Genomic DNA, 27312 nt, shown 5'->3' with positions numbered 1-27312 from the left:
AAGCTCTCAGAATACTAGGATCAAAGGTATGAGGAGCCAATATAAAGAGGCTCCTATATCACAATATAGAAAAATTTGTGGATGAATAAGCATACAATTATCTAAAACATGTCAGTTATGTTTAAATCTGTGAGAACAAATTGATACTTTAAAACCTAAACAAACAGGCCAGGTGCAGCGGCTCATGCCTGTAATCCCAGCACTTTGGGAGGCAGAGGCAGGCAGATCACTTGAGGTCAGGAGTTGAAGACCAGCCTGGCGAACATGGTGAAACCCCATCTCTACTAAACATACAAAAATTAGCTGTGCATAGTGGCACATGCCTGTAATCCCAGCTACTCAGCAGGCTGAGGCACAGGGATCACTTGAGCCTAGGAGGTAGAGATTGCAATGAGCTGAGATAGTGCCACTTGCACTCCAGCCTGGGCAAGAGTAAGACTGTCGCAAAAAAACCAAAAAACTAAACAAAAACCTCAACTCTGTTGGTAATCTCTGGCAGGTGTTAGATAGAGCTAGGGCACAGCTTATCATTTCATCCATCTTTCCAATATGAGTTGAGGATCAGTAAATTATTCCAACAAATATATAAATAAGAAACAGTATACTTAGACTATAATATTTTTGCAATCCCTAATGGAATAATGAATCTAGATGATCATAAATTACTACAATAAAAAAGAGGTATGTACTTCCTGATGGATATATATAGCACAACCCATGATGAATGCCCACCTCCAAAAAAACTAGATCTCATAATCCTCTACATCTAGTTAATAATTTACAGGAATTACAGGAACAAAGGAATTTGTTCAAGTATACCATGGGAATACAAGACAGAAAAATCAGACATCGAGGAATTCTACAAATGACCTATTTTTTTTTTTAAGTTACAAAGAAAAGAGGGTAATTAAAATTAGACCTCAGGCTGGGCTCGGTGGTACACACCTGTAATCCCAGCACTCTGGGAGGTGGAGGCGGGTGGATAGCCTGAGGTGAGGAGTTTGAGACCAGTCTGGCCAACATGGTGAAACTAAAAATACAAAAAGTACCCAGGCATGCTGGCTCGAGCCTGTAGTCCCAGCCACTCGGGAGGCTAAAGCAGGAGAATCACTTGAACCCAGGAGGCAGAAGTTGCAGTGAGCCAAGATCGTCCCACTGCACTTCAGCCTGGGCGAGACTCCTGGGTGAGACAAAGTGAGACTCTGTCTCAAAAATAAAAAATAAGTGGCCGGGCGCGGTGGCTCAAGCCTGTAATCCCAGCACTTTGGGAGGCTGAGGCTGGTGGATCACGAGGTCAAGAGATCGAGACCATCCTGGTCAACAAGGTGAAACCCCGTCTCTACTAAAAATACAAAAAGTTAGCTGGGCATGGTGGCGCGTGCCTGTAATCCCAGCTACTTAGGAGGCTGAGGCAGGAGAATTGCCTGAGCCCAGGAGGCGGAGGTTGCGGTGAGCCGAGATTGCGCCATTGCACTCCAGCCTGGGTAACAAGAGCGAAACTCCGTCTCAAAAAAATAAAAAATAAAATAAAAAATAAATAAATAAATAAATAAATAAAATAAAATTAGACTTCAGAAATATATTTACCAATTGCAACATGCAGACCATATTTAGACACTGATTCAAACAAGCCAACAGAAACACAAATGAGAAACATAAATATTGATAGGGCATTTGGACGGCAATACAGAATTCTAGTTAACTTTTCAAATACAATAATGGCATTGTAGTTACTTTCTTCTTAGCTTTAAAAATACATGCTGAAATGTTTACAGATGAATGATACACTATTTCAAACTGCCATCAAGATAATTCAGAGGGTAGGGTGAAAGCAGAAGATAAAACGAATGAGATGTGATGGAAACATGGGAGAAAATTATACTATTATCTCTTCTCATGTATATCGTTTAATATTTCCCATAATAAAGTATGGTCATGTGTCACTTCATCTTAGAAGTGAGATGCTGGGCAATTCTGTTATCATGTGAACATTCTAGAGGACACTTACAGAGAACCAGATGGCACAGCCTGCTGCACACCTAGACTATTTGGCACAGCCTACTGTTCTAGGCTACAAACCTGTACAGCATGTTACTCTACTGAAAACTGCAGGCAACTGTAACAAACTGTAACATAATGGTAAGCATTTGTATATTTAAACATATCTAAAGATAGAAAAGGTACAGTAAAAATATGGCATTATAATCTCATGGGACCACCATATATATGTGGTTTGTCATTCATTGCAATGTCATTATTTGGACTATAATTTTATCATTACTTTTTGAGACAGTACCTCACTCCATTGCCCAGGCTGGAGTGCAGTGGCACAATCTCAGCTCATTGTAACCTCCACCTCCCAGGTTAAAGCGATTCTCATGCCTCAGCCTCCCAAGTAGCTGGGACTACAGATGTGTATACTACCACATGCAGCTAATTTTTGTATTTTTATTAGTAGTAGAGATGGGTTTTCACCACGTTGGCCTGTATGGTCTTGAACTGCTGGCCGCAAGTGATCTTCCCACCTTGGCCTCCCAAAGTGCTGGGATTACACTTGTGAGCCACCATACCTAGCCACATTAACTATATTTTTAGATGTAAGGCAAATTCCCTCTAATAACATGTCCAGATGATATTCTGAAAATTTATATCTTGTTCCTTCTCTTACACTCCCAAATTAGGATTCTGAAACTGCCTTATAATGTTTATATTTTTAAAAATATATGTCTTTCATTTACTAAAATTTTCATTTATATCCCTCAAAGATGTTTTATAATTTTCTCTAGATAGGGCCACCAAATTTCTTTTTTCTTTTTTTTTTTGAGACGGAGTTTCGCTCTTGTTACCCAGGCTGGAGTGCAATGGCGCGATCTCGGCTCACTGCAACCTCCGCCTCCTGAGTTCAAGCAATTCTCTTGCCTCAGCCTCCTGAGTAGCTGGGATTACAGGCACGCACCACCATGCCCAGCTAATTTTTTGTATTTTTAGTAGAGATGGGGTTTCACCATGTTGACCAGGATGGTCTCGATCTCTCAACCTCATGATCCACCCACCTCGGCCTCCCAAAGTGCTGGGATTACAGGCTTGAGCCACCGCGCCCGGCCAGGGCCACCGTATTTCTTGATAAAAGTTAATTCTAGGTATTTTATGATTTGGGTTTGCTGCTGTGAATATGATTTTTTATTTTATATATTATAAATGGCTATGATAGATATGTTAAAAGATTTTACATGTTTTAGATATAAAATACAATAGATTCTATTTATCTTATTAGTGCTAACAATTACTCATCTGAATCTTTTCCTCCTACACAGAAAATGGTATTTTAACCATATTTATGATAAACTGCACAAATTTTAAATGTACAATACGATGAGTTTAGACAAGTATATATAATCATGTACCACCAGGACAACCATCAATTATTTCCTCATGCCTCTTTATAGTCTATCCCCAACTGGTCCCTAGCAACCACTAAACTTTCACTGCTTTTGAAATTCATCCATGTTGTATCAGTAACCTGTTCCTTTTAAATTACATTGTATGGATATACCACTATTTGTTTATCCATTTATCTATTGATAAGACATTTAGGCTGATTCCCAGTTTAGGCTAACAAGCATAAAGCTCTCACAAATATTTCCACTCTAGTCTTTGTGTGGGTATATGCTTTCATTTTGGGTAAATACATATAAATGGGATTGCTAGATAGTATGTTAAATATATGTTTAACTTTGTAAGAAACCGCTAACTTGCTTTGCAAAAGAGTTGTACCCTTTCACATTCCCATAGCAATGTATGAGACTTCATTTGCTAATGACATGCCATTAAGCACTGCTGTAGCTATACCCAATAAATTTTTATACAGTTTATTTTCCTTTTCTTTAGTTCAAAATATTTTTAAATGTTCCTCAGGTGCTTCTTCTTTGGCCAATGAATTACTGAGAAGTATGTTAATAATTTCCAAGTATTTGACAATTTTTCCAGATATATTTATGATGTCTAGTTTAATTCAGCTGCAGCCATATTCTGTATGAATCTGAGTCCCCTTGAATGTACTGAGACTTCTCTTCATATTCTAGAGTAAGGACTACTTTTGTGATGTTCCATATGTACTTCTACTGTTTTTAGATGGTATGTTCTATTCTATAAATGTTAATTGGATCAAGTTGGTCTATGGTATTATGTACATCTTCGACATCATTGCTGATTTTCTGTCTACATATTCTATCAATTACTGGGAGAGGGGTGCTAATATGTCCAACTTTAACTGTAGATTTGTCCATTACCTTGCAGTTGTATTGGTCTTTATTCCAGGCATTTGAAGCTGTTAGTATGTGCATACATCATTAAGATTCTTATGCCTTTTGATGAACCGATCCATTTATAATTATAAAATCTCTAGTAATAGTCCTTGTTCTGAAGTTTAGTTTGTCTGATACTACTTTGACAAAAGAAACATTCTTTGTATTTGTATTTTCATTATCTATCTTCTTTGATATTTTAATTAACCTATCTAGGTCTTTAAAGTAGGTCTGTTGCAGCTATCATGAAATTGGGTCTTATATTAACCATTCTGATAATCTTTGCCTTTTAATTGGAGTATTTAGGCCATTTATTAATAGATTTAGTATATTAGCTTTCTTATTGTCATATTTTCTTCTTCTATTCTTGCCTTCTTTTGGGTTAACAAAATTTTTTTTAATGATTCCATTTTATTTCCCGTATTGGCTTAATAGTGATCTCTTTTTTTTGTTTGTTTTTTGAGGTGGAGTTTCGCTCTGGTTGCTCAGGCTGAAGTGCAATGGCTCAATCTCGGCTCACTGCAACCTCCGCCTCCTGGGTTCAAGCGATTTTCCTGCCTCAGCCTCCTGAATAGCTGCGATTACAGGTATGCATCACTACACCCGGCTACTTTTTGTATTTATACTAGAGACGGGGTTTCACAATGTTGGTCAGGCTGGTCTTTAACTCCCGACTTCAGGTAATGTGCCCACCTTGGCCTCCCAAAGTCCTGGAATTACAGACGTGTGCCACAGCGCCCAGCCTCTTTTTATTTTAAAGGGAATACTCTAGGAATCAGCATGACAGCTCATGTTGTGGCCTGGATTTTTTTCATTGTTGTTGTTGTTTGTTTGTTTTTTATGGCCCACTAGTTAATAAAGGCTTGCAAATTTTTAACCATTATCCAAGAAAAGTAGAAAAAAAGAAGTAAAATCTGCAACAGAGACTGCACATGGCCTGCTGTATGAGTTTTCTGATGCTGCAAAACAAATTAGAAGCTTAGAAGCTATCATGAAATTAGAAGCTTAAAATTAATTACAATTATTTAATAGCTCACTAGGTTCTCTGGGCTCTCTTGTCAAATTATTGCAAAGCTGAAATCAGGGTGTTAGCCAGGCTGAGTTGTCATCTGGGGCTTTGCAGAAAAATCCACTCCAAGCTGCATTCTCACTGCTGGCAGCATTCAGTTCCTTGTAGCTCTGGGACTGAGACCTGAATTCCTTGCTAGCTATCAGCCAAGGTTGATCTCAGTTTCTTCCCATGTTGGCCTCTCCCTCTGTAATCCAACAATAGTACATTCAAACCCTCTCATGCTTTGACATCTAATGTCCTCTTCTACAGTAACCAGCCAGAGAAACTGTTTTTAAAGGGCTTGTGTGTCACCTCCAGTCCCCCAGGATAATTTCTCTATCTTAAAGTTAACTTTGCCATATTAAATAATGCATTATATTCAGCCAGGAAATTATGAATGGTACGTATACTAGGAAAGGTGGGGGAGGGGAAATCTTGGAGGACTGGAAAATTTTCAAATTCTGCTAACTATACCTGCAACATCTAAAATATTTACTATTTGGATCTTTATAGAAAAAGTTTGCTCTAGTATATAAAATATGCAATCTACTGCCAATAAAAGTCACTACTTTATGAATAGTGAAAGTGCCTATGACAGCATCCTTCCACTCTCCCCCATTCTTTGTGATATTTTGTCTTTTATTTTGCTTTTAAATGTTTTATAAACCTCAACATATTTTTATTATCTTTGTTTAAATAGGCATTTTTACTTAAAGAGACTTCAAATAACTAAAATAGTCTTGTATTTGAATACGTATTATCTCCAACATTTTTCATTATTTTATTTAGATCCAAATTTCCATGTGGTATCGTTTTCCCTCTGCTTGAAGAAATTATCTTTAACATATACAACTGCATAGTTCTGCAGGCAATTAGTTCTCATCTTTGTCTGAAATTTTATTTTATTCTTTATTTTTGTGATAAAATATACATGCGAGACTTACCATTTAAGTATATGATTCAGTGGCATTAAGTACAACCATCGCTGGTCATTTCCTGAACTTTTTCATTGTCTTAAACTGAAACTCTGTGCCTATTAAACAAGAACTCCCCTTTCTCTTCTTCCTCAACCCCTGGTAACCACTATTCTGTTTTCTGTGTCTATGAAATTGCTCATTCTAGGTACCTTATATAAGGTGAATCATATTAATATTGGTTCTTTTGTGTCTGGCTTATTTCACTCAGCATAATGTTTTCAAGGTTCATCCATGTTGTAGCATATATCAGAATTTCATTACATTTTAAGGCTTAATAATATTCCATCATATGTATGTGCCATATTTTGTTGACATTCACCTGTGATTGTAGGTATGTAACAGTTAATTTTATGTGTCAATTTAGAGGATATTTTTGGATAAGATTTTTAAACTGGTGAACTTTTGAGTATATAGACTGCCTTCCATAATGTGAGTATACCTCATCTAATCAGTTGAGGCCCTGATGAGAATAAAAAAATTGGCCTCTCCAAGCAAGTAGGAATTCAACAAACTGCCTTTGGACTTCATGTGAACTATAAGCTTTCCTGGGTCTCTGCCTGTCCGTCTTCAGACTTCATTGCTGGGTCTCAAGGCTGCCGCCAGTCTTTGGACTGGAACTGTACTACCGGCTCTTCTGTGCCTCTAGTTCGTCAGCCCACACTGCACATCTGCACTTTCCAGTCTCCATAACTGTGTGAGCCAATTCTTTATAACAAATCTTTTCCAAGATTAGAAGATATATATCAAAACCTATATAGATACATATCAAAAAGTTAAATTTAGAATTACCTTGTGATCGAACAATTCCATTTCTGGATGTATATCCCAAAGAACTGAAAGCAGAGACTTGAACAGATACTTGTACACCAATGTCCAACCTGTGTATTCAGCTTTTTTAAGTAATAGCTTTCATAATAGGCGTGAAGTGATATCTCATTGTGATTTTGATTTCCATTTCCCTAAAGGGATGTTTATCATCTTTTCACATGCTTATTGGCCATTTGTATATCTTCTTTGGAGAAATGTCTATTGAAGTCTCTTGCCCATTTTTATATTGGTTGCTTTCCTTTGATTTTAAAAGATATTTTCACTGGTATAGAAACCTAGGTTGACGGTTTTCTTTTAGTATTGGTACTCTTAAACTATCACTCCATTGTCTTACAATTGGTATTATTTCTAATAAGCAGTCTGTTGTAATTCTTATCTTTATTCCACTGTGTATCATGTCTTTTTCTATGGCTACTTTTAAGATTTTCTCTTTATCATTGATTTTTGGCAATATGATTATGATGTGCTTTGGTATGATCTTCTTTGTCTTTATTCTGCCTTGGGTTTGTTGAATTCCCTATATTGATGTCGATTTATAATTTTAGTTTCTACAAATAATTTTTGTGAGTTCCTCCCCTGCTCTTTCTAGGAGACTTTAACTACACATGTCAAACTATTTGATATTGAACCACAGGATACTGATATGCCGTTAAATTTTTACCAGGCTTTGTTTTCTCTGTGTAATTTGTTTTGGATAGTTTCTATTCCTACATCTTTAACTTCACTGATCTTTATTTGGTAAACGTAAAATCAGCCGTTACTCTCATACAGTTATTTCATTTCTGATGCTGTATTTTTAACCTGGAGAAGTTCCATTTTTATTTCTAAATCTATTTTTCTCTTCATTTTCACATTTTCCTTTACATTCTTAAGCATATGTATAATATTTTTAATGTTTGTCTGCTAATTAAATTGTACCTATATTTCTTCTTTTTGTTGATCATATTTTCTTGCTTCTTTGCATACCTGATCATTTTTAACAGCTTTACTGATGTATAACTAGCATACAATAGAGTGGATATGTTTAAACTACATACTTTGATAAGTGTTGACACATGTATATGCACATGTAACTATCAATACACTCAGTATAAAGAATAGATCTAACACTCCCAAAGGCTTCCTGATGCCCTGCTGTTAGAGGGCAATTCTCATAGTAGTTAACCTTTCGTGAGCATAAACAGAAGTAAGTTGGATCTTTTAAAATATATTCACAAGATTTTGAAAGCCTGAATTTTAGACAAAATGTCTCCTTGCTGAGCCTATTTCCTCAATATCACCTTCTCTCTGAAGACGCATCTAAAATTGTCATCCAATTGACAAATCTCAAATCACGCAACTCTATTCCCTTACATCTTGAAGGAGATAAAATTCTGATGCCTTCATTAAGTAGAAGCTGAGAGTATTGTGTCTCCTCAGTTCTAGAAATGTATGTGCACTCAAGGACGCTGAAGATTACAAACATATGCAGAAGAAACAGCTATTTCATACTCTCACTGCTGCACTGCCATGGTGTCAGGAGTTTGACTTAAAATTCAATGTGAACATTAGGTTAATGTATTTACTGTGTACATGTCAAAGAAAAGTAACAAAATATAAGGAACTGTTGGTTTGACTGTATGCATTATATCTTTATCTTATAACATTTCATAAGGCTTAGCCCCCACGGCCTTCAAAACATGAGCAAATGAGCTTTGTAGGCTTTATAGAATCATTTAAAATAGATCGTTTATGTGTGATTATTTTCCTGTCAATCCTGTTTGCTCAGATTATATATTCCCTAACCGGAGAAATTAATTGCTTTTAATATTATAAAATGCCACAAGCATTATGGATATAAGGGTATTTCAGAATTAAGATGGAGAGATTGACATGGTGGCTTATCTAGGTGAAGAGAAACTAAATATCTCCTCCTCAACAACACAATGTCAATGAAGAATTTCTTTTTAAAAATAGATATTTAGCCTGCAGTTTCATACCCTTCAAAGCTAGAAAAGGAGGCCAAACTCATAGAAAGAGGGAGAGCAAGAGAAAGAAAACATTATAAAATCAATAAATGTGATGAAGTATTAAAGTTCAATCTATTCAAATTCTGAGTATGCTTTTTGAAAAGACACTACTGTGCTATACATTTTAATTATTTCAAGTTGCTAGAATGTCATATCAGATAACACCAGTTCTTGCATTAAACAGAATCTCTCATTTTCTGGCTTGCTCTTTTTTATTCTAATTTCACTCAAAATTCAGTAAGACTATTGCACTATATTCTAACCCAACACTAACTATAATAGTTTTCCCTTATTCAGTTTCACTTTCTGAAGTTTCAGTTCACTGCAGTCAACTGTGGTCCAAAAATAGATGACTATGATATAATAAGATATTTTAAGAGAGAGAGAACATGTCCACATAACTATCACTAAAGTATAAGGCTATGATTGTTCAATTTTATTATTAGTCATTGCTATCAATCTCTTACTATGCCTAATTTATAAGTTAAACTTATACTGTTTTCTTCCGTACAGCCATAGCTATACGGAAGAAAACAGTATACAACGGGTTCAGTACTATCCGGGGCTTCATGCACCCACTGGGAGGCCTGGACCATACGCCCTATGAATAAGGGGGGCTACTGTACAATACAAATTCATTTCCAAACATCCTAAGAATAACCTTATCTACAGTTTGGTGTTGCAAGTTAGCATCCATTCTCTTTCAACACCCTAAAAGAAAGCAAGTCACAGCTGAAGGAAGTTGAAATGTAAGCTAAATTGTAAATGTAGTATAAGAATAAGGATATCTCTCATGTCTAGTCGAGAGAATATTTGCAGCAATTTACAGTCTCCAAAGGTGTATTTCTTCTAATTCAAAGAACACTGATACAATTTTTGCTATGTTAGATAATTGGTTACAGTGTCATATTTTGATGTATACATTAGTAAATGACTTTACTCATACTTACAAACTGAACCTTAAATTTGACTGCCATTCTTTTAAATCTATGTCCAAGATTACAAATAGCTAAGACTGTGGATGACTTTTCTAAGTTCATCACCACTGTTAAAATGAATTCAAACTGAGTCTATATTAACAATGTGTAAGCAGCATATACCTGATAACAAAAGATTGTATACTGTTATTAATAAAAGTGCCCACTAGCCAGCTATGTGTTTGGAATGGAGTGCAAATAGTTTAACCAAAGGAGTCTTTGTTCTTCACTCTTACAAAATTAAAAGTTGTATTAAAGCACATGCAATGAATACTCAATACACTTTTCAAATACATTTGTATTTCTAAAGACTTTCTTTTTACATTTCCATTCTACTTAGATTTAACAAGAGTAAAAGTTTAATAAAAATTTACCAAAAACTTTCTCCACCAAATTTTCACTAAATTTCACCTATTTGTAAACATCAGTATTGAGTTTTCTTTTTAACGGCAAATGAATTTAAAGTTTAATTTGTGTGAGACAGTTTATATTTTAAGGTGACTATGGTCTGAGATCTATTATAAATAAATAATAAATTTTGCAGTACAAATGTTTATATTCTTCTTTAAAAAATAGCTGTTGAGATTTTCTGAAGCAATTAAACACTAGCTTTAAAAGTTACGAGTAACTTAAAAAGCATTAACTTATTCATTTTACCATTTTGATAAATAAAAATAAGTTATCAGGAATGATAATTGGTCAATTATCATTTGGTCAAATGTTATTCCATTTGACCAAAGAGGAAACTGAAGTCCAATGATCATCAATACCTATATCCATAATATACTATGAAACATATTTTAGACAGATGCTTCTAAATACGTAATTCCCAAATACTTGACCTACTATTCCTAATTCAGTAAAACAACTGAGGTACACCTGCTTAGACTGTTGCAACAAAACAGTAAAGCATAAAATTAGTGTTTGGCTATGCTTTAAAAATTGTTACTGTGACCAAAAATGTAGGCAAGTACTCCAAGACACCAAAGCAATGAGTTAGTGGATTCAAGAGTTACTACTCCTAAGGCATTAATTTGTCAAAGGGATTTTTAACAGAATATACAAGCCAAGAAAGGCCAGATTATCAAAATCTAACAGACTCTGCCAAGTTACCTATCCAATTCTGAATGGCTGAGCCATTTCTAAAGTGTTACCTGGTCAGAATGGATACAGAGTGCATCATCTGTGCCACAGTGTTCAAACCATGACACAGCTCGAAATATCACAACAGCAACACAGTCCACAAGGACCAATCTGCTACGGCAGCATTTCTAAAAAGGCATCCACACTGCTAAGAGGTGTTAAGCAAGCACCTAGGCACTAATGAAAGGGATGAAGCCAGTGTTGTTTCTGAAATTTTATTTTGGCTATTTATGAACTTTTATTATAGTTATTTATGAATATCTTATCTTCTTTTTGTGAGGGAAGCACCTTCTTGAAGAGGGCATCTCTCTCTGACTCATCTTTGTGATCATAAGGTGATAAAATATTTTTATATATAAATATGCAATATATTATTATCTATTATATATATATTATTCATATGTGTGTGTATGTGTGTGTGTATATATATGTGTATATATATATATATAATATAGGCCTTCTATGTTAACAGCAAACTAAACCTGGCATAGAAGCTAAACTAAGAGATCTGCTACATCAGAAGATAATTCTGGGGAATGTGACCACTTGGGATTGCCTGTGCTGCCCCTGATTGGGATGGGGCTCCATTTCCTTCTAAATGGTTAGTTTAACAAGATATTCTAATAAGTTTTTGTTTCTAAATTCCCCCCTCAGTTTGCATATTTCTTAGAGGATCTAAGTGGACAGACTAACAGCTAATTGTGGTTATTCCATTTACGATGGGTCTTGCAAACATAAGAACTATGAAAAGGATAAAAATTTCAGAGGGCAGTAATAACAACTTGCTGAGAAGTGCACAGCTCGAGTATTGGAGTTTATTGAGAGTAAGTTTTACAAAAACGTCATTTCCTTTTTTTTAAGATAAGGTATCTAGCCTAGCAGCTCATTAGGATATAGAAATAAGCCTACAGACACGGTACAGATACAGTACCAAGGCATTTGACAAATCACTGCCTGTACAGAGACGCGGATGGACTGACAACGTAAAGGGCCCAGGACACCTGGAGCGGTCTATTTATTGTACAATGACATAAAACGATGTCACCTTCAAGCAACGTTTTTTTCACTCTCCTTAGAATTGGAACTATGCAGTTAAGGTGGATAAAATGTACAGATGTTTCATATATTACAGGTTACATATGTAAGTCAAAATTTCCTACATAAAACTGATTTGGGATTTGGGGTGGAAATATTTTGAATATTAATTTATTTTTAAAGATGCAAGATAGGACTTTGTGCAATGTATTCTTGTAAATGCTTTTCAAAATATCTGTCTAGTAGTGCTTCTTCTGCTGCCACCAAATTGGTAAGATGCTATTAAGAGGTTTAAATAAAGAGTTAAAAATTTTTTGAAGTGCAAAACAAAAAAAATCATAAATTGAATCAAGCAATCCAAAGCAAAGAGAGGTTTTGCTTCTAGTAAGAGCAGACAAACCTTTTTCATACTCTTTTTCTAATAAGAAATAGAAAAATTATGAGAAAACAAACACATACACCTAGTTGAGGACATTGGAGAACTACTAAGGCAGCAAGAACTTGTATTAAATATCCAAAAGAGGCCGGGTGCAGTAGCCCACGTCTGTAATCCCAGCACTCTGGGAAGCCGAGGTGGGCAGATCACAATATCAGGCATTTGAAACCAGCCAGGACAACATGGCAAAACCCCGTCTCTACTAAAAATACAAAAAATTAGCCAGGTGTGGTGGTGGGCGCCTGTAGTCCCAGCTACTCGGGAGGCTGAGGCAGGAGAATTGCGTGAACCTGGGAGGTGCAGGTTGCAGTGAGCCAAGATGGCTTCACTGCACTCCAACCTGGGCGACAGAGTGAGACACCATTTCAAAAAAAAAAAAAAAAGATTCAAAAGATAAGGGAAACTCAGTGTCATAATCCAAACATGGCACTGTTTCTGCTTTTGAGGTATTTGCCCATGCAACAGAGACAGTGAAAGGCTGGGAGCATGCAGTGACTGAGCACCTGAGATACAGAGAAGTGCTGGTAGCCCCAGAGAGCTAAGGCACAGGAAGGAGATGTGAAGTTCAGCCTTCATCCAACAGAATGGGCCCTGTTAAAACACCCCAAGAGTTCAACTTGGATTTTGAAGAGCTTTGCCCTAAAAGAAAAGGGAAACTGGAAATAGACCCACCCTTAGAGAAGGATTGAAGCCTGGGCTGCAGTGAGCTCAAATCATGATTAGATTAAAATTACCTGCCCTATGCCCAACTACCTAGAAGAAACAAAACTAAATCCTCTCTAGGATGACAAAGTGTTCAAAAATTATATATTAATGTGCAGAATTTGGGCAAGTAACTAGAAACAACTAAAAAATTATCAAATAGAAATTTTGAGATTAAAAATTTTTTTATTTTTAATAGAGACGATGTCTTGCTATGATGCCCAGGCTGGTCTTAAACAACTGGCCTCAAGCCATCCTCCCACCTTGGCCTCCCAGAGTGCTGGGATTACAGGCGTGAGCCACTGCACCTAGTTTCAAATATAAATTTTTGAACTGAAAAATACAGTGTATTTAAGTTGAAGTCAATAATAAAAGAAAATCTCCAACTGTTTGAAAATTAAGCAATGCACTCATATGAGAAATCACAAAGGAAGTTAGAAAATATTTTGGTCTGAATAATAATGGAAATACAAAATTCAAAACTTGTGCATAAAGTAGCTTAAAGCCTTAATGCAGACATGAGAAAATAAGAAGGGCTGAAACTGTTTGGCAGTATCCACTAAGATATGTACAGTCAGGTGCCACATGTCCACATTTCCCTGCATATAAGATGGTATGTCTTAGGGCATGGTGGCTCATGCCTGTAATCCCGGTACTTTGGGAGGCCAAGGTAGGTGGATCACAAGGTCAGGAGTTCGAGACCTGCTTGGTCAATATGGTGAAACCCTGTCTCTACTAAAAATACAAAAATTAGCCAGGCACATTGGTGGGTGCCCACAGTCTCAGCTACTTAGGAGGCTGAGGTAGGAGAATCACTTGAACCCAGGAGGCAGAGGTTGTAGTGAGCCAAGATGGCGCCACTGCACTCCAGCCTGGGCAACAGAGAGAGACTCCTTCTCAAAAATAAAAATAAAAAAAAGATGGTATGTCTCGCACTGCCTTTTCTACCTTTGGATAAGTTTAGATATGGAAATACTTATCACTGTGTATTACAATTCTAGGTACTGAATGTACTTATAATATGCACTCACAGTACTCAGTACAGTATCATACTGTACAGGTTTGTAGCCTAGAAGCAACAGGCTATACCATATAGCCTAGGTGTGCGGTAGCCATATCATCTGGGTTTGCATTAAGTATACTCTGTGATGTTCACAGGACAAAGGAACTGCCTAATAATACACTTCTCAGAACATATACCCATTGTTAAGTGAGCCATGGTTGTATTTTTTAAAATAAATTTTATTGTGTATATTTGAGGTTTACAACATGATGTTACGGAATACATACAGTTAGTAAAATGATTACTATAGTGAAGCAAATTAACTTATCAACTCACACAGTTATCATTTTTTGTCACAAGGGCAGCTAAAATCTGAACAAGAATCTCTAATACAATACAATGTTACTCCCTTTAGTCCTCATGTTGTACATTACAACTCTAGACTTGTTCAGCCTGCACATCTGCACCTTTTATCCTTTGAATCACATCTCACCATTTCAACTCCTCTGACCTCTGCCCACTTCCCAAAGTCCATTGTTTTATTCTCTGTCTCTGTGTACTTGATCCTTTTTTTTTCAAGAGTCCACATATAAGAGGTCCACATATAAGGCATGTATAATAGACATATACACTAAGGCATAATTTTTAATAATCACAATTGAAATAAACTTTAATGTACATCAATATTACATAAGATAAAGAATTTATGCTATGTACACAAAAGTGGAACACTATACAGCAATAAAAGTGAATGTGAATCTTGAAATGCTGTTGAGCAAGGCGAGCCATCAAATTAATACATACAGTATCCAATCTTAGGACGTTAAAAAAAAGGTGGAAAATTAACCCTCAGTGCTCATGAGGCTAGTACCACCTTTAGGGAAAAGAAAAATAATGAGGAGGGGTCACGGGTGTGAATTTATGACCTGGGTATTGGTTACATGAGTTTATTTACTTGGTAAACAGCCTTTAATATTCCAAAAATCAAGGATAAACAAGCTCTGGTCTTAACAGCAGTTTGGTCAAAAACATTCTGGCCAAGATTCAGGAAACAACTCTTCATGAGGCATTATGAGACCTAGTTAAGTTTGACAGACTTTTAAGTTGTGGGCATCTTTAAATATTGGGTTGTCTGACAAAAGAGCAACTTGGCTTAACTCTGGAGAGCAAAACTCAGCACAATGAGGGAAAGCAAGTTACAAGACTCGAATTTTGATTCAATATTCTAACTATAACAATAAAACTGTCCAACAGGCCGGGAGCAGTGGCTCATGCCTGTAATCCCAACACTTTGGGAGGCCGAGGTGGGCAGATCACTTGAGGTAAGGAGATTGAGACCAGTGTGAACAGCGTGGCCAACATGGTGAAACCCCATCGCTATTAAAAATACTAAAATTAATATTGGTGGCATGTGCCCGTAATCCCAGCTACTCAGTAGGCTGAGGCAGGAGAATCGCTTGAACCCAGTTGGCGGAGATTGCAGTGACCCAGCCTAGGCAACAGAGTGAGACTTCATCTCAAAAAAACAAAAAAAAAAACAAAAAAAACCTGCCCAATAATAGAATGCCCTGTCTCAATAATAAAGACTATCCCAAACTTTGAACTTGTTCACATAAATGTAGAAAGACCACTCATTAGGGATAAGTGGAGGAGTTTTCTATACCAAATGGAGATGAGAGCTGATCACTAAAGCACCTTCCACATCCTTCAGACTCTATGCATATTAGTCAACATAGAACCACAATTTAAAACCTCTTACCCTTAATCTTGTAGTGGAGATCTCAGCTTTTAAAATATCGGGATCATATTTAGTACTGGATGAAGATCCTGAGAATACTTTTTAAAGAGAAAAAAGAAAACCTAATTACTGACAAGTTACGTAACTAGTTCTCAGCTTGCAATTTACTGAAGCTATACATGGGGGAAAAAAAGAATTTACTGAAGCTAAAAACAAGACTTAGGTGCTTCTGTGTATACTTATTTTTTATAATTCCTTTATTGTCATTCATCAGACACCTAAATATAAAAAGTAATCTTCAAACCGCTATCATTTTTTTAACTCCGTAAAGAGTAATGTCATACAGGCCCTGGTGCTTAATTTTCTTCTGGATTTTATGTATACTATGTCCTTAGAGGACTATACTGCAGCAGTATATCAGAGTTTTTCATTATCAAGGAATTTATAATTTAAGTAGAACTTCTGAACTCATCATAGCTGCTTCTTTAAACAAAGCCAGCTCCAAATAATCAATCTGTGAGATGAGGGAGAGGTAAATCAACTCAAGTGATTAACAGAAATTATACTGTAGATAATAGTTCCAGTTCCTCCCCACTAAAAATATTGTACAAAAGTAGCAAAAAAGGACCAAATTACTTTCATTGTCCTGAAAAAGTAAAAATTAACTCATAAATGCATACAGGCAACCTGGCAGAGGTGGGAGCAGAAACAGAAGGCATGCATAATTCCCAAACGGGGCTACTTTTATCTGGAGTGGGGGTGAAGGTTTTACTGAAAAATCTAGGGTGTGCCCTCGCGTCTCATGGTTTTGAGAGACTCTTCCTGCTTAGGAGGGAAAAGGACTCAAAATTAAACTCCACAGAAATGTAAGTGGCCTTCCGTTATCTACAATTCAGTCTCCACTTCTAAAGTCTGAATAGCCACACTGTACTTACAGCTTGTGCGAGAACTTGACTTTTCCTTATAGGCATCATTTAACCGCACGTATTCATCCAGGGCCAGAGCCAGCCTCTGCTCCTTCACATGGTACAGCTCCTTCTGGGTCCGGAGGGCATCCCGTGCCACGGAGAGGTAGTCCTTCAGCATCTTCTCCTGTTCCCCCCTCCATTGTTTCCTTGGATCTTCTATCTGTGTGGTTTCTGAAAACATTAGGTGGAGGGGTTTTTTTTTAGAATTTCACTTTGTTTTCTGGATTGTTTAAGCTTTAGGGAGTAGGCTAGCTTAAGTTCTTGCATCTTCTAACGAGTTTATTTAGCAGTACTGGAGTGACTTCTCCAGAAACGTGACAGTTTTGTTTTATTTTACCCAGCCCCTATGACTTCAACTTCCTTCCCCTTTCAGGTTCTCATCAACAATGTATTTTCACTATAAATCTACCACACATGATGTTGTCAATCAGATCATTCCTTTCCAGAATTCTGTGGCTCCCCAGTGCCTACAGAATGAAAGCCAAGCTATTCATTTCTGCACTTGAGACCCTGTATAATCTGGACCCAACCTACCTTTGTTCACCTAATACAGGACTCTAGCCACACTGCCCTCTGCATCAGCACTAATCAAAGCTGCTCTACTCTGCAGACCAACACCAGTCCATGAAACCAGTTTTGTGTCTGCAACAGTAAGTATAGAAATAGAGAGTAAACGTCTTGTAATCTTTATAGCAACTTTAGTCAGTTATTGTTTATCTGTTGATAAACATTTTGCATTTCTCTGTGTGTATACGTTTTCACTTTTCTAGTAATTCACTTTTTATTTTATAAAAATATCAGTGAGTCCACAGTGGATCTGCAATTGAAAAACAAACAAACAAAACCCTGCTCCTGTTTTACACAGAATGCTCTAGCCTAAGGCCCTGGTTCTTGGTTCTGTACTTCTGCACACTAGAATCAACCATAGACCCCTTTTTGAAAAAACCCAGACCAATTAGAGTTTCTGTGGGTGGAACCCAGGCACTGTAGGTTTAAAAGCTCCTCAGATGATTCCAATGAGCAGCTGAGCCCGAGAACCACTGCTCTCCAACAGCTCACATGCTACCTCCTCCAGAAGTTTCCCCAGTCACCTCATCTGCAAGTCAGCGCTTTATCCTCTGTCTTCCACAGCAGCTTATGCTCATTTTATAAACTCAAAACACATTCTTTACTGTGTGGTGAAGCTACAGTAGGCGCCACAAAACATGAAGAAAAAAACAAAAGAATCAGATTACCCTAAACATTTTATGTTCTTATATTTTAAAATTGACAAATTTTTTGGCCACATGTTGGGCCAAGGGGTTGGAGCGTCCTGGGTGTCCAGCAATGGGGTACAATGGTATACCACTGTACAAGACAATGGACAGTCCTGGTGACGCTTAGTGCATCCCCCTGTGTTTGCAGACATGTACTGGACCCCTCTGCTGTGAAAGAAAGGAGCATGGCCATTTTCCAGTAAAGGAAGGGATTCAGAATGAGGCAGAGAAAATAAAAGAGGCTTCCTGGATGCTGATGTTCTATTTTTTTCACCCATCGCAATTACACTGTTGACTTCTAAAATATTTGTTAAACTTTGTTATTTAAATCTATGCATTTTTCTGTATGTTGTATTCAGTAACGCAATGTTTTAAAATAAAAGTAAAATAGTTCTAAGGCACAAAAACCATGGCATTATGACTTAAGATCTTATCTCTAGCAGGACATTGTATATGAGTGGACTCCACCCCCAACAACAGCAAACACAAACAGGAGATAATTTGGGACAAATAGAAGTTACGGCTTTAATACAGAAAACACATGAAGTGTGATACACAAAAGGTTAATTGAGGTTTTTAAAAAACAAAGCAAAACACAAGAAGGTGAAATAACAGGGCCACTGTAAATAACTAGAAGACAAAATAAAATACATGAACAATGGTTTTCAGATGTTGGACAACAGGTGGTACAGGACTGTGATCTCTGAAAGAAGGAAAATGAACCCCACAATTATCTTACATTTCTGCTGAAAGCACTTTATGGACAGCAGTGCAAAGAGGGGTAATTCAAGCAGAGAAAGGAGGTATTACTAAATTGAAGGGAGAGGAGGCAGATTTCAGGGAAGCCATGACAGGTGGAATAGGTAAAGCAAAGCACAGGAGAAGTTCCAGAGACTGAAGAAGTTCCAGAAATGTGCATGGGTGTCACAAGAAGTCTGTGGGCAAATGCTAAGACGCACAAGGTCAGGCAAAGGGACAGCTGGGAAGCCATAGGCAGATAAACTCCCCGAGCTCACACAGGGCTGTGACACTTTCAAATTATGACCAGCCAGAGGAGAAAGGCCTTCGTTAACATCTAGGAAATACAGTACAGACCACAGCAAAGTCACACCTTAACAATGGAGCTAAATAAGACAAAGGGTAAAGGCTACTCTGAACCTACACTAACAAAGCTCTAAAACAAGATTCGAAAGGACCAAGCTGGTCAGCAAGTAATTTAACGGCCCGTCAGAGGGAAAAAAGTATAATAGTTCCAAAAAGGCACGACATCTAGCACTCAATGAAAACAACACCAACAAAACCAACTTTATAATGTTTAGCATCCACTATAAAGTTATTAAATATAACAAAAAGCACAAAAATATGGCCCATAATCAGGAGAAAAATCAGTCAACAGAAACAGATCTGGAAATGTAGAAATGATGTAATAAGCATAATCTGGAAAAAACAGCTATTTTGCAACAGAAGAGAGCCCCAGAATAAACCCACACATTTACTTTTGTCCAAATAGCCAGTAAGCAGATGAAAAGAGGCTCAACATCACTAATCATCAGGGAAATACAAGTCAAAACTATAATAGGATACCACTGCACACTATGTAAAATGGCTAAAATGTAAAAACTGGCAACGCCAAGTGTTGCAGAGGATGTGTTGCAACTGAAATTCTCATTTATTGCTACTGGGAATCTAAAATGGTACAATCCCTTTGGAGAACAACTTAGCAATTACGATACAACCCAGCAATCCTACAATTTGTTATTTACCCAAGAAATATGAAAATACGTATCTACAAAAAGACCTCTAAACAAATGTTCATTAACAGTTTTATTCATAATAAACAAAACTGTCTATTACAGGTAATGACTAAGCAAATTGTGGTATATTCAAACAATAAAGTACTACTCAGCAATAGAATGAAACAATATACTGAACAGCAATATATAAGACTGAAACACATGCTGAGTGAAAGACATGAGGCACAAAACAGCACATGTTGTATGATTCCATTTATACGAAATTTGGGCAAAGGTAAATATAATCCAATGACAGAAAGATCAGTGGTTGCTGGGGCCCAGCAGTACTGAGAAGTACTTGTTACAACAGAGCAAGAAGAAAGCTCTTTTTCAGGGAATGGAAATGTTCTCAATATTGATTAATGTAATGGTTACGTGGTGTATACTTGTCAAAACTCATGAATTGTATAGTGAAAATAGATTCAATTTATGTATTTGTATATAACAATAAAGCTGATTTAAAGTTTATTTAGGCCGGGCGCGGTGGCTCAAGCCTGTAATCCCAGCACTTTGGGAGGCTGAGGTGGGTGGATCACGAGGTCAAGAGATCGAGACCATCCTGGTCAACATGGTGAAACCCCGTCTCTACTAAAAATACAAAAAAGTAGCTGGGCATGGTGGCATATGCCTGTAATCCAAGCTACTCAGGAGGCTGAGGCAGGAGAATTGCCTGAACCCAGGAGGCAGAGGTTGCGGTGAGCCGAGATCGCGCCATTGCACTCCAGCCTGGGTAACAAGAGCGAAACTCCGTCTCAAAAAAAAAAAAAAAAAGTTTATTTAAAATATGCTTTGCAAAGTTCAAAAGAATGAATGATGAACAGTAAAAAGAACTGAGGTATAATGGAACAGTAATAAAATCCTTTTCCACTATCAGCTGTTGGAAAAGAGCACTGGTTAGGGACTAAGGCCTTGTGGGTTCTATATTCAACTAACCAGATGTGAGACTCCAGGAGAAGTATTTTACCTCTCTTACTCTCATGTCTCTCAAACGTAAAAAGAGGGTGAAATATGGACGAATATTTTCTGATGTAATCTTTGTAGTGAACACCATTAGTGTCCTATCCTGGTATTCTCGGGTCTTTCTGCCAGGGCCTGCTCTTTGTTGTTGATGGATGTCTGACTGCTCGTGGGCACTGTGCTAACTCACCTGCAGCCAATGACTGACTAGTGAAAAAGACAGAAACAGCTCCCAGGTAGAGCAAACTCTGTAAATTGCACTTCAGAGCCACCGCAATCATGTGGAGTCAGACTTTACAGAAATAAAATCTTCATTTGATATTTCCCTTCACTTTCTTTATTTCCTCATTTCCTTACTGATTTATCCCAGGACTTCCTTCATAAACCACTTTCACTTAAATTCTTGGCTTAGGGCCTGCTTCTGAGAGAACTCAATCCAACATAACGTTGTATAATCTATGCAAATGGGAATGGATGAAGTTTGATCTTGGACTGTACTTATCATATCCTCACGTGATGGCTTTTAGTAACACTGTGTGTATGGGCATGGCAGGGGAGAAATGAGAGGAAGAATCACTCTTGAAAATAAAAAAGGAAAACAAACTTGTCATTAATAGATAAATGTGACAGCCAAGTTCGGGCAACTGTTTTCTAATGAGTCCCACAACCCCTTTCTTAGGGGCAGAGAGAGTGTACATTAGTCAGCCCAGGCCACACTGGAAATGAAAGGGGTGGATACAGGACTATGGAACATATAGAAGGAAAGTGTTCCAACAAGAACCTCAGCTAAACTTATAACTAGAAAGGGATGAGGAGGTACTGCGGTTCAGGAAGAAGACGAAAAAAGATGATATGGTTACCACCTGGGCAGCAGGACGGCTGAGGTACCAGCATTGTGAAAAACTAAACATGAAAAGGAGGGATAATTGTTCCTTCCACCTAATACCTGAATGATTAAAATGATTCCCCATTGAAATATACGTTGAGAATACTGAGACTCAGGTCATATTGAAGTAAGGTTTAAAAAAAAGCAGATGAATTATTTGAGTCCTGAAAAAGTCTTAAGAACATGAATATTGGAAAGAAGAACTGAGATACAATATCCCAGTAGCTAAGATCATAAACTCTGTATTCAGTCTAACTGGATTCAAATCCAGGTGTGTCATTTACAAATTGTGTGACCTTTAGCAGGTTATTAAACCGCTCCAGGGTTCAATTTCCTCCTTAATAAAATGGAGCTAATTCAGGGGGTTGTTTGGAAGATTAAATGAGATACTGCAAGATGTAAAAAGCCTTTAATGCTAGTAAGCTATAACAATGTCTCTGATGCTCAGATCGCAAAGCAGAGAAATCATAAAGTCACATTCCCTTCCCCAGCCTTGACTCCAGGGAGCATCTGTGTCTAGAACTAAGGCTCCACAGATCACTCTGCACCCATGTTAACCTACCCTGGTTTGAATCAGCTGATGAAAATGGAATACAGTCAGCTGTAACAAATGAATTATATATATACATATGTTCAACACCTCCCCTCAATTTGTGCACATGGAACCAATGCTGGGGGAAAAGGACACCTGTAACTTACTATAAAATTATATCCACTCTGTTTCCCGTTCCCTTAGTGGAATTTGCACACGCTACCACATATGCATTTATACAAGATGTCAGGGGCAGATCAGCAGATAAGACTGAAAAAAATCAAGAAAATACTGCTTCTTAAAGTTTCTTAGTATGACACATAATGTTGCACTTTCCATTTGTCAGTGGGTGATATACTGATAATTTAAAAATTTTTTATATATTTTATGATGCTTTGACATCTCGGGGGCCTTGCTGTCTGGGAAGAGGCTGCCTCTCTCAGGGCTAATTTAATTCTTAGAGATAGCAAATGTCTCCCATGAAGCCATCCTTTATATGTAAACCAACAGTTCAAAACCCATATCCCTAACCTCCTCTTTCATCTAACTCACACTCCAAACCAGTTTCCCCTACCCTACATCACCTTCCAAGGCAAGGAACTGGACACCTAGAGACCATTCTCATAACCTAGGGTCTGCTGAAATTATTCAATCTAGCCAATCCTAAACTTGTTCAGACTTGCCTACCCTGCCTCACTCATTCCTTCCCAAGGAAACCACAATACAGGCTCTGGGCCATGATTTCTTCTCTGCTCCTTCTGCGTCCCAACCAACCCAAGTGCTTCCCCACTATGTGCCCCAGAATGGTGTGGTATCACCGCTTCCCCTGAGAACTGCAATAAAACGTCCCTCCATGGCACTGACTTCGTTCCATCATCACTCAGTCACCTCTATAAATTAAATCCTGTGTATAATCAAAACAAGAAGGGCCACAGGGGCTGGCCACTATATGAACATAAGAACCTGTTCCTGATAAATTAGAATAAAAATATTATCAATTTTCTGGAATGTCCAGGGGCATGTACTGTCTTCAAGAGCTTTGCCTGTTAATCTCAATCTTATGTAGCCCAACGAAATATTTCTGGTTGGCCCCAAGAGCTACAAGTCAAACCCTAGAGAATAATCTGAGGGCATCTGACTTGGCCCACCGGAATTTCTAGAGACCAGACTGGTTCTACGGATGTTTAACCTGGCCTCTAGGGAGAAGGGATGACTCTAAACTAAAGTGGTTCAGGCTGTGAAGCCTGGGTCTTTTTGAGGCCAAGAGAAGCCCTGGGTGATGAACAAAATGGTCTAAGTAGTCGGACAGACACAATGCAACCACTGCGTCAGACCTAGAGCTCTTGCCTCACATTCACTAGCTAAAGTTGAGCTTTCTCTAAAGTAGTATTTTAAACACTAATTTTAAAGATGCAAATATTTAAATATGCAAAAGATGTATATCTCACCTAACTGTGAACAAAAAACTGCATGCTAGAGCAGCTGATGTCTAAACAAGAGATGTAGAAGGGAATAGTCCAGGATGGACAAACCCTCCAGCTAAGAATCTTCAAGGACATCAACACCACAAGGCAGCTCAGCCATCTGGACAATGTGGGAGATAGACAGAGATCAAATAAGAGTCCAAACTTCTCAGGTTTAAATATTCATTGTAACTAAGGTCTCTGATTATCCTAGTATTTAATACCTATATCTACTTTCAATATTTATATATGTGAATGCAACCTGTCTCAAAGTATAGAACTCATCCTCTAATGAAGATAAATGTGTGGTCTTGAAAAGTTTTCAGAACTGTAGATGGCTTCCAATAATCCTCATTTCCTAGTAATTCATGCCTCTTGAGTATGGGTGAGATCTAATGGCTTGCTTCTAATGAACAGAAGATAGATTAAGGGACAAGATATTACTTCTGAGATTAGGTTACAAAAGACTGTTCTGTTGTCTTGCTTACTCTCTCTCTCCCTGGTTCTTCTTGGCTTTTTGGCTCTAACAAAGCAAGCTCCCACGTGAGCTGTCCTATGGAGAGACCCACATGGCATGGAATGACGGAGGCCTCTGGCCAGCAGCCAACAAGGGAATGAATCCTGCCAACAACCATATGAGTAGCTTGAAAGCAAATCTGCCTCCAGTCAAGCCTTGAGGTGACTGCAGCCTGGTGGACACCTTGATTGCAAACCATGACAGAGACCTTGAGCCAGAAAATCCTGCCTGGATTCATGGCCTACAAAATACATGAGATAATAAATATTACTTTAAACCACTAAATTTTGGGACAATTTGTGAGGATGAGATATAATTAACAAACTAATGAAATAAAGAGATAATAAAAATTAAAAATGTATGTTAGAAATCTGAAATGTTCTTAATTTATAATAATTATAAGATATGTACTCTCAGTTGTCTCTCAATCTTTTGAGGTTTGAGCCAATCATATTTCCCTCCATGTTGGGGACACAGTATATTTCAATAAAATATTTGTCAGTGGCTAAAATGCCACAAAACACTGTTGACACTTAAATGAATAAAGTACAATGATAACAATGAAAATATTCATTTTCATTGCATGAGCATTTGTCTCAGATAGGTCAGGAAAAACACTCTGGTAGACTGGTTTAAACACTGCACATTGCAAGACAGTCAGTGGGAAGCATTAACATTTCTGAAATATTGCACAATTCAGATATGAACTACAAGAGGCTTCCCAAAGGCACCTTAGAAGAAGGCTTCATAAAGCAGGATTGTGCTTCATATCCTTCGTTATATTTGCAGAATAGATTTGTGAAGATTATTTATTAAATGTAAACACTCGAGTATGTTATACAAATGTGGTATTTTTTATTAAGACCTAGTGGCCTTGGGAGATCATGGCGTTATAATGTAATTTGCTGTTGTCTACTATATGAAAGAAACAATATATTACATACTGTTAAAATGCCTTATACCTCAAGGGCATTCACATTCCATCAGTTTTATAGATGTAGAACTTTATAGGTAGAGAACACACGAGTTACAAGAGCTTATCATGGAAGATAACATTAGACTCTTCAAAGGAAGATTGTTTTTGTCTATAATGCATGTTTTTATTCTCCCTATTGTGCTCAGGAAGAATAAATCAAATGAACACAAGTAACTTTCCTTATCTTCCCTTTTATAAAGTATCTGCTATTTCTATCTATTATTTGCCCATTAATTTCTACAGACAATTATTTACCATCTACTACATGCAATAGGGAAAATGAGATACTCAGGCATGATCCTTTCTTCCAAGAAACTTACAAAATGTAGAATAAATAGTGACACACATATACGTAGAATACGATGAGTGCCCTGAGTGAAGAATGGCTAAGTGCCATGGCAGTTTAGAGACAAATGGGTTTCTTCTGGCTGAGAAGAGTACAGTTCCATGGAATAGGCAGTTTTTAAACATGGCTTTGAAAATTCCCAACAAGAGAACCTGGCCCCTGTTTCCTGCTCTAGCCAAAACCCCCAGTTATCCCAGTCACACCAGCCTCCAGCTGCACTGAACTTCCTGCATGTCTTTCCTCAAGTCCTGCTTTCTTTAGCCTCTTGAGACCTTCGAATCTACTTGTGGTCCTCCTTCTTCTCCATCCTCTTTTTCTCCAGCCTGGATAACTCAGTCATCTCTTGGGTGTCAGCTTAAAGCACTTTCTCCATGCAGCCAAGGCTATACTCTTCAGAATGGAGAGGGTACGTCTTCTTATTCCCCTGTGTTCTCCTAGCATGGTGATGGTCCTTTCCTTATTTCACTATGCGCTCTCATTCCTTTACCAATACTCCAAGAAGGAATAGCCTATGATCTCTTGAATGTCCGGTAAAAGAACATAAAATCCATTTTGTAAGCAATAATGTGCCACAGAAGGGCTTTATGCAAGAGCACTAAAGGATCTTTTTTTTTTTTTTTTTAAAGAGATAAGGTCTTGTATGTTACCAAGACTGGCCTTGAACTCCTAGGCTCCAGCGATCTTCCCACCTCTCAGCCTCCTAAGTAGCTGGGAGTACAAGCAAGAGCCACCAGGCTCAGCTTCAAAGGATCTTAACTATATTTTACAAAAATCATCTGACAGAAATGTGAGGTTCCATTATCAAAAGAATTGATATGATGGTGCAAAAAAAACATTTTTGATGAAAATTATACATTCAATGAAAAAGATTATAAAACAGTATATACAATATAACCCCATTTGAGAGGTAAAATACATTTAAAACTGTGTGGGAAGCAGGGGGATTGCTTGTGGTCCAGTTTGAGACCAGCCTGGGCAACACAGAGAGATGCCATTTCTACCTCAAAAAAATAAAAACAAAGTAAGTTTTTAAAACTGTATATATGTGCATGTGTGTATCAATATAAAAAGTCTGGAAGGATACACATCAAAAGATTTAGAATACTTAGTTACCACTGGGTTGTATGAACATAGACAATTTTTCTTTTTTGAGACAGAGTCTCACTCTGTTACACAGGCTGGAGTGTAATCTCGGCTTACTGCAACCTCTGACTCCCAGGTTCAGATGATTCTCCCGCCTCAGCCTCCCGAGCAGCTGGGACTACAGGCGCACAACACCACGTCCAGTTAATTTTTGTATTTTTAGTTTAGAGGGGGGTTTCACCATGTTGGCCAGGCTGGTCTCAAACTCCTGACCTCATGTTCCACCCACTTTGGCCTCCCAATCTTCTTTTTATCTATCTATATTTTCTACT

At 37.6% G+C, this 27312-nt stretch overlaps 1 protein-coding gene across 2 annotated transcripts in view; it reads right to left on the bottom strand.

Annotated features, from left to right (window-relative positions):
- The window catches only part of WWC2 (WW and C2 domain containing 2), a 218696-nt gene that overhangs the window by 89540 nt on the left and 101844 nt on the right, over positions 1-27312 (bottom strand). For both annotated transcript variants that reach the window (XM_039468352.2, XM_074396680.1), the window contains 2 exons: positions 17139-17342; positions 16225-16301 (listed from right to left, as the gene is read on the bottom strand). In XM_039468352.2, coding sequence (XP_039324286.1) covers positions 16225-16301; positions 17139-17342 — 281 coding nt within the window. The remainder of the gene's footprint in view (positions 1-16224; positions 16302-17138; positions 17343-27312) is intronic.

This window comes from Saimiri boliviensis, chromosome 3 (assembly GCF_048565385.1).
Source record: "Saimiri boliviensis isolate mSaiBol1 chromosome 3, mSaiBol1.pri, whole genome shotgun sequence".
NCBI classification, from domain to species: Eukaryota; Metazoa; Chordata; class Mammalia; order Primates; family Cebidae; genus Saimiri; species Saimiri boliviensis.
This window is presented reverse-complemented; position numbering and strand designations above follow the sequence as displayed.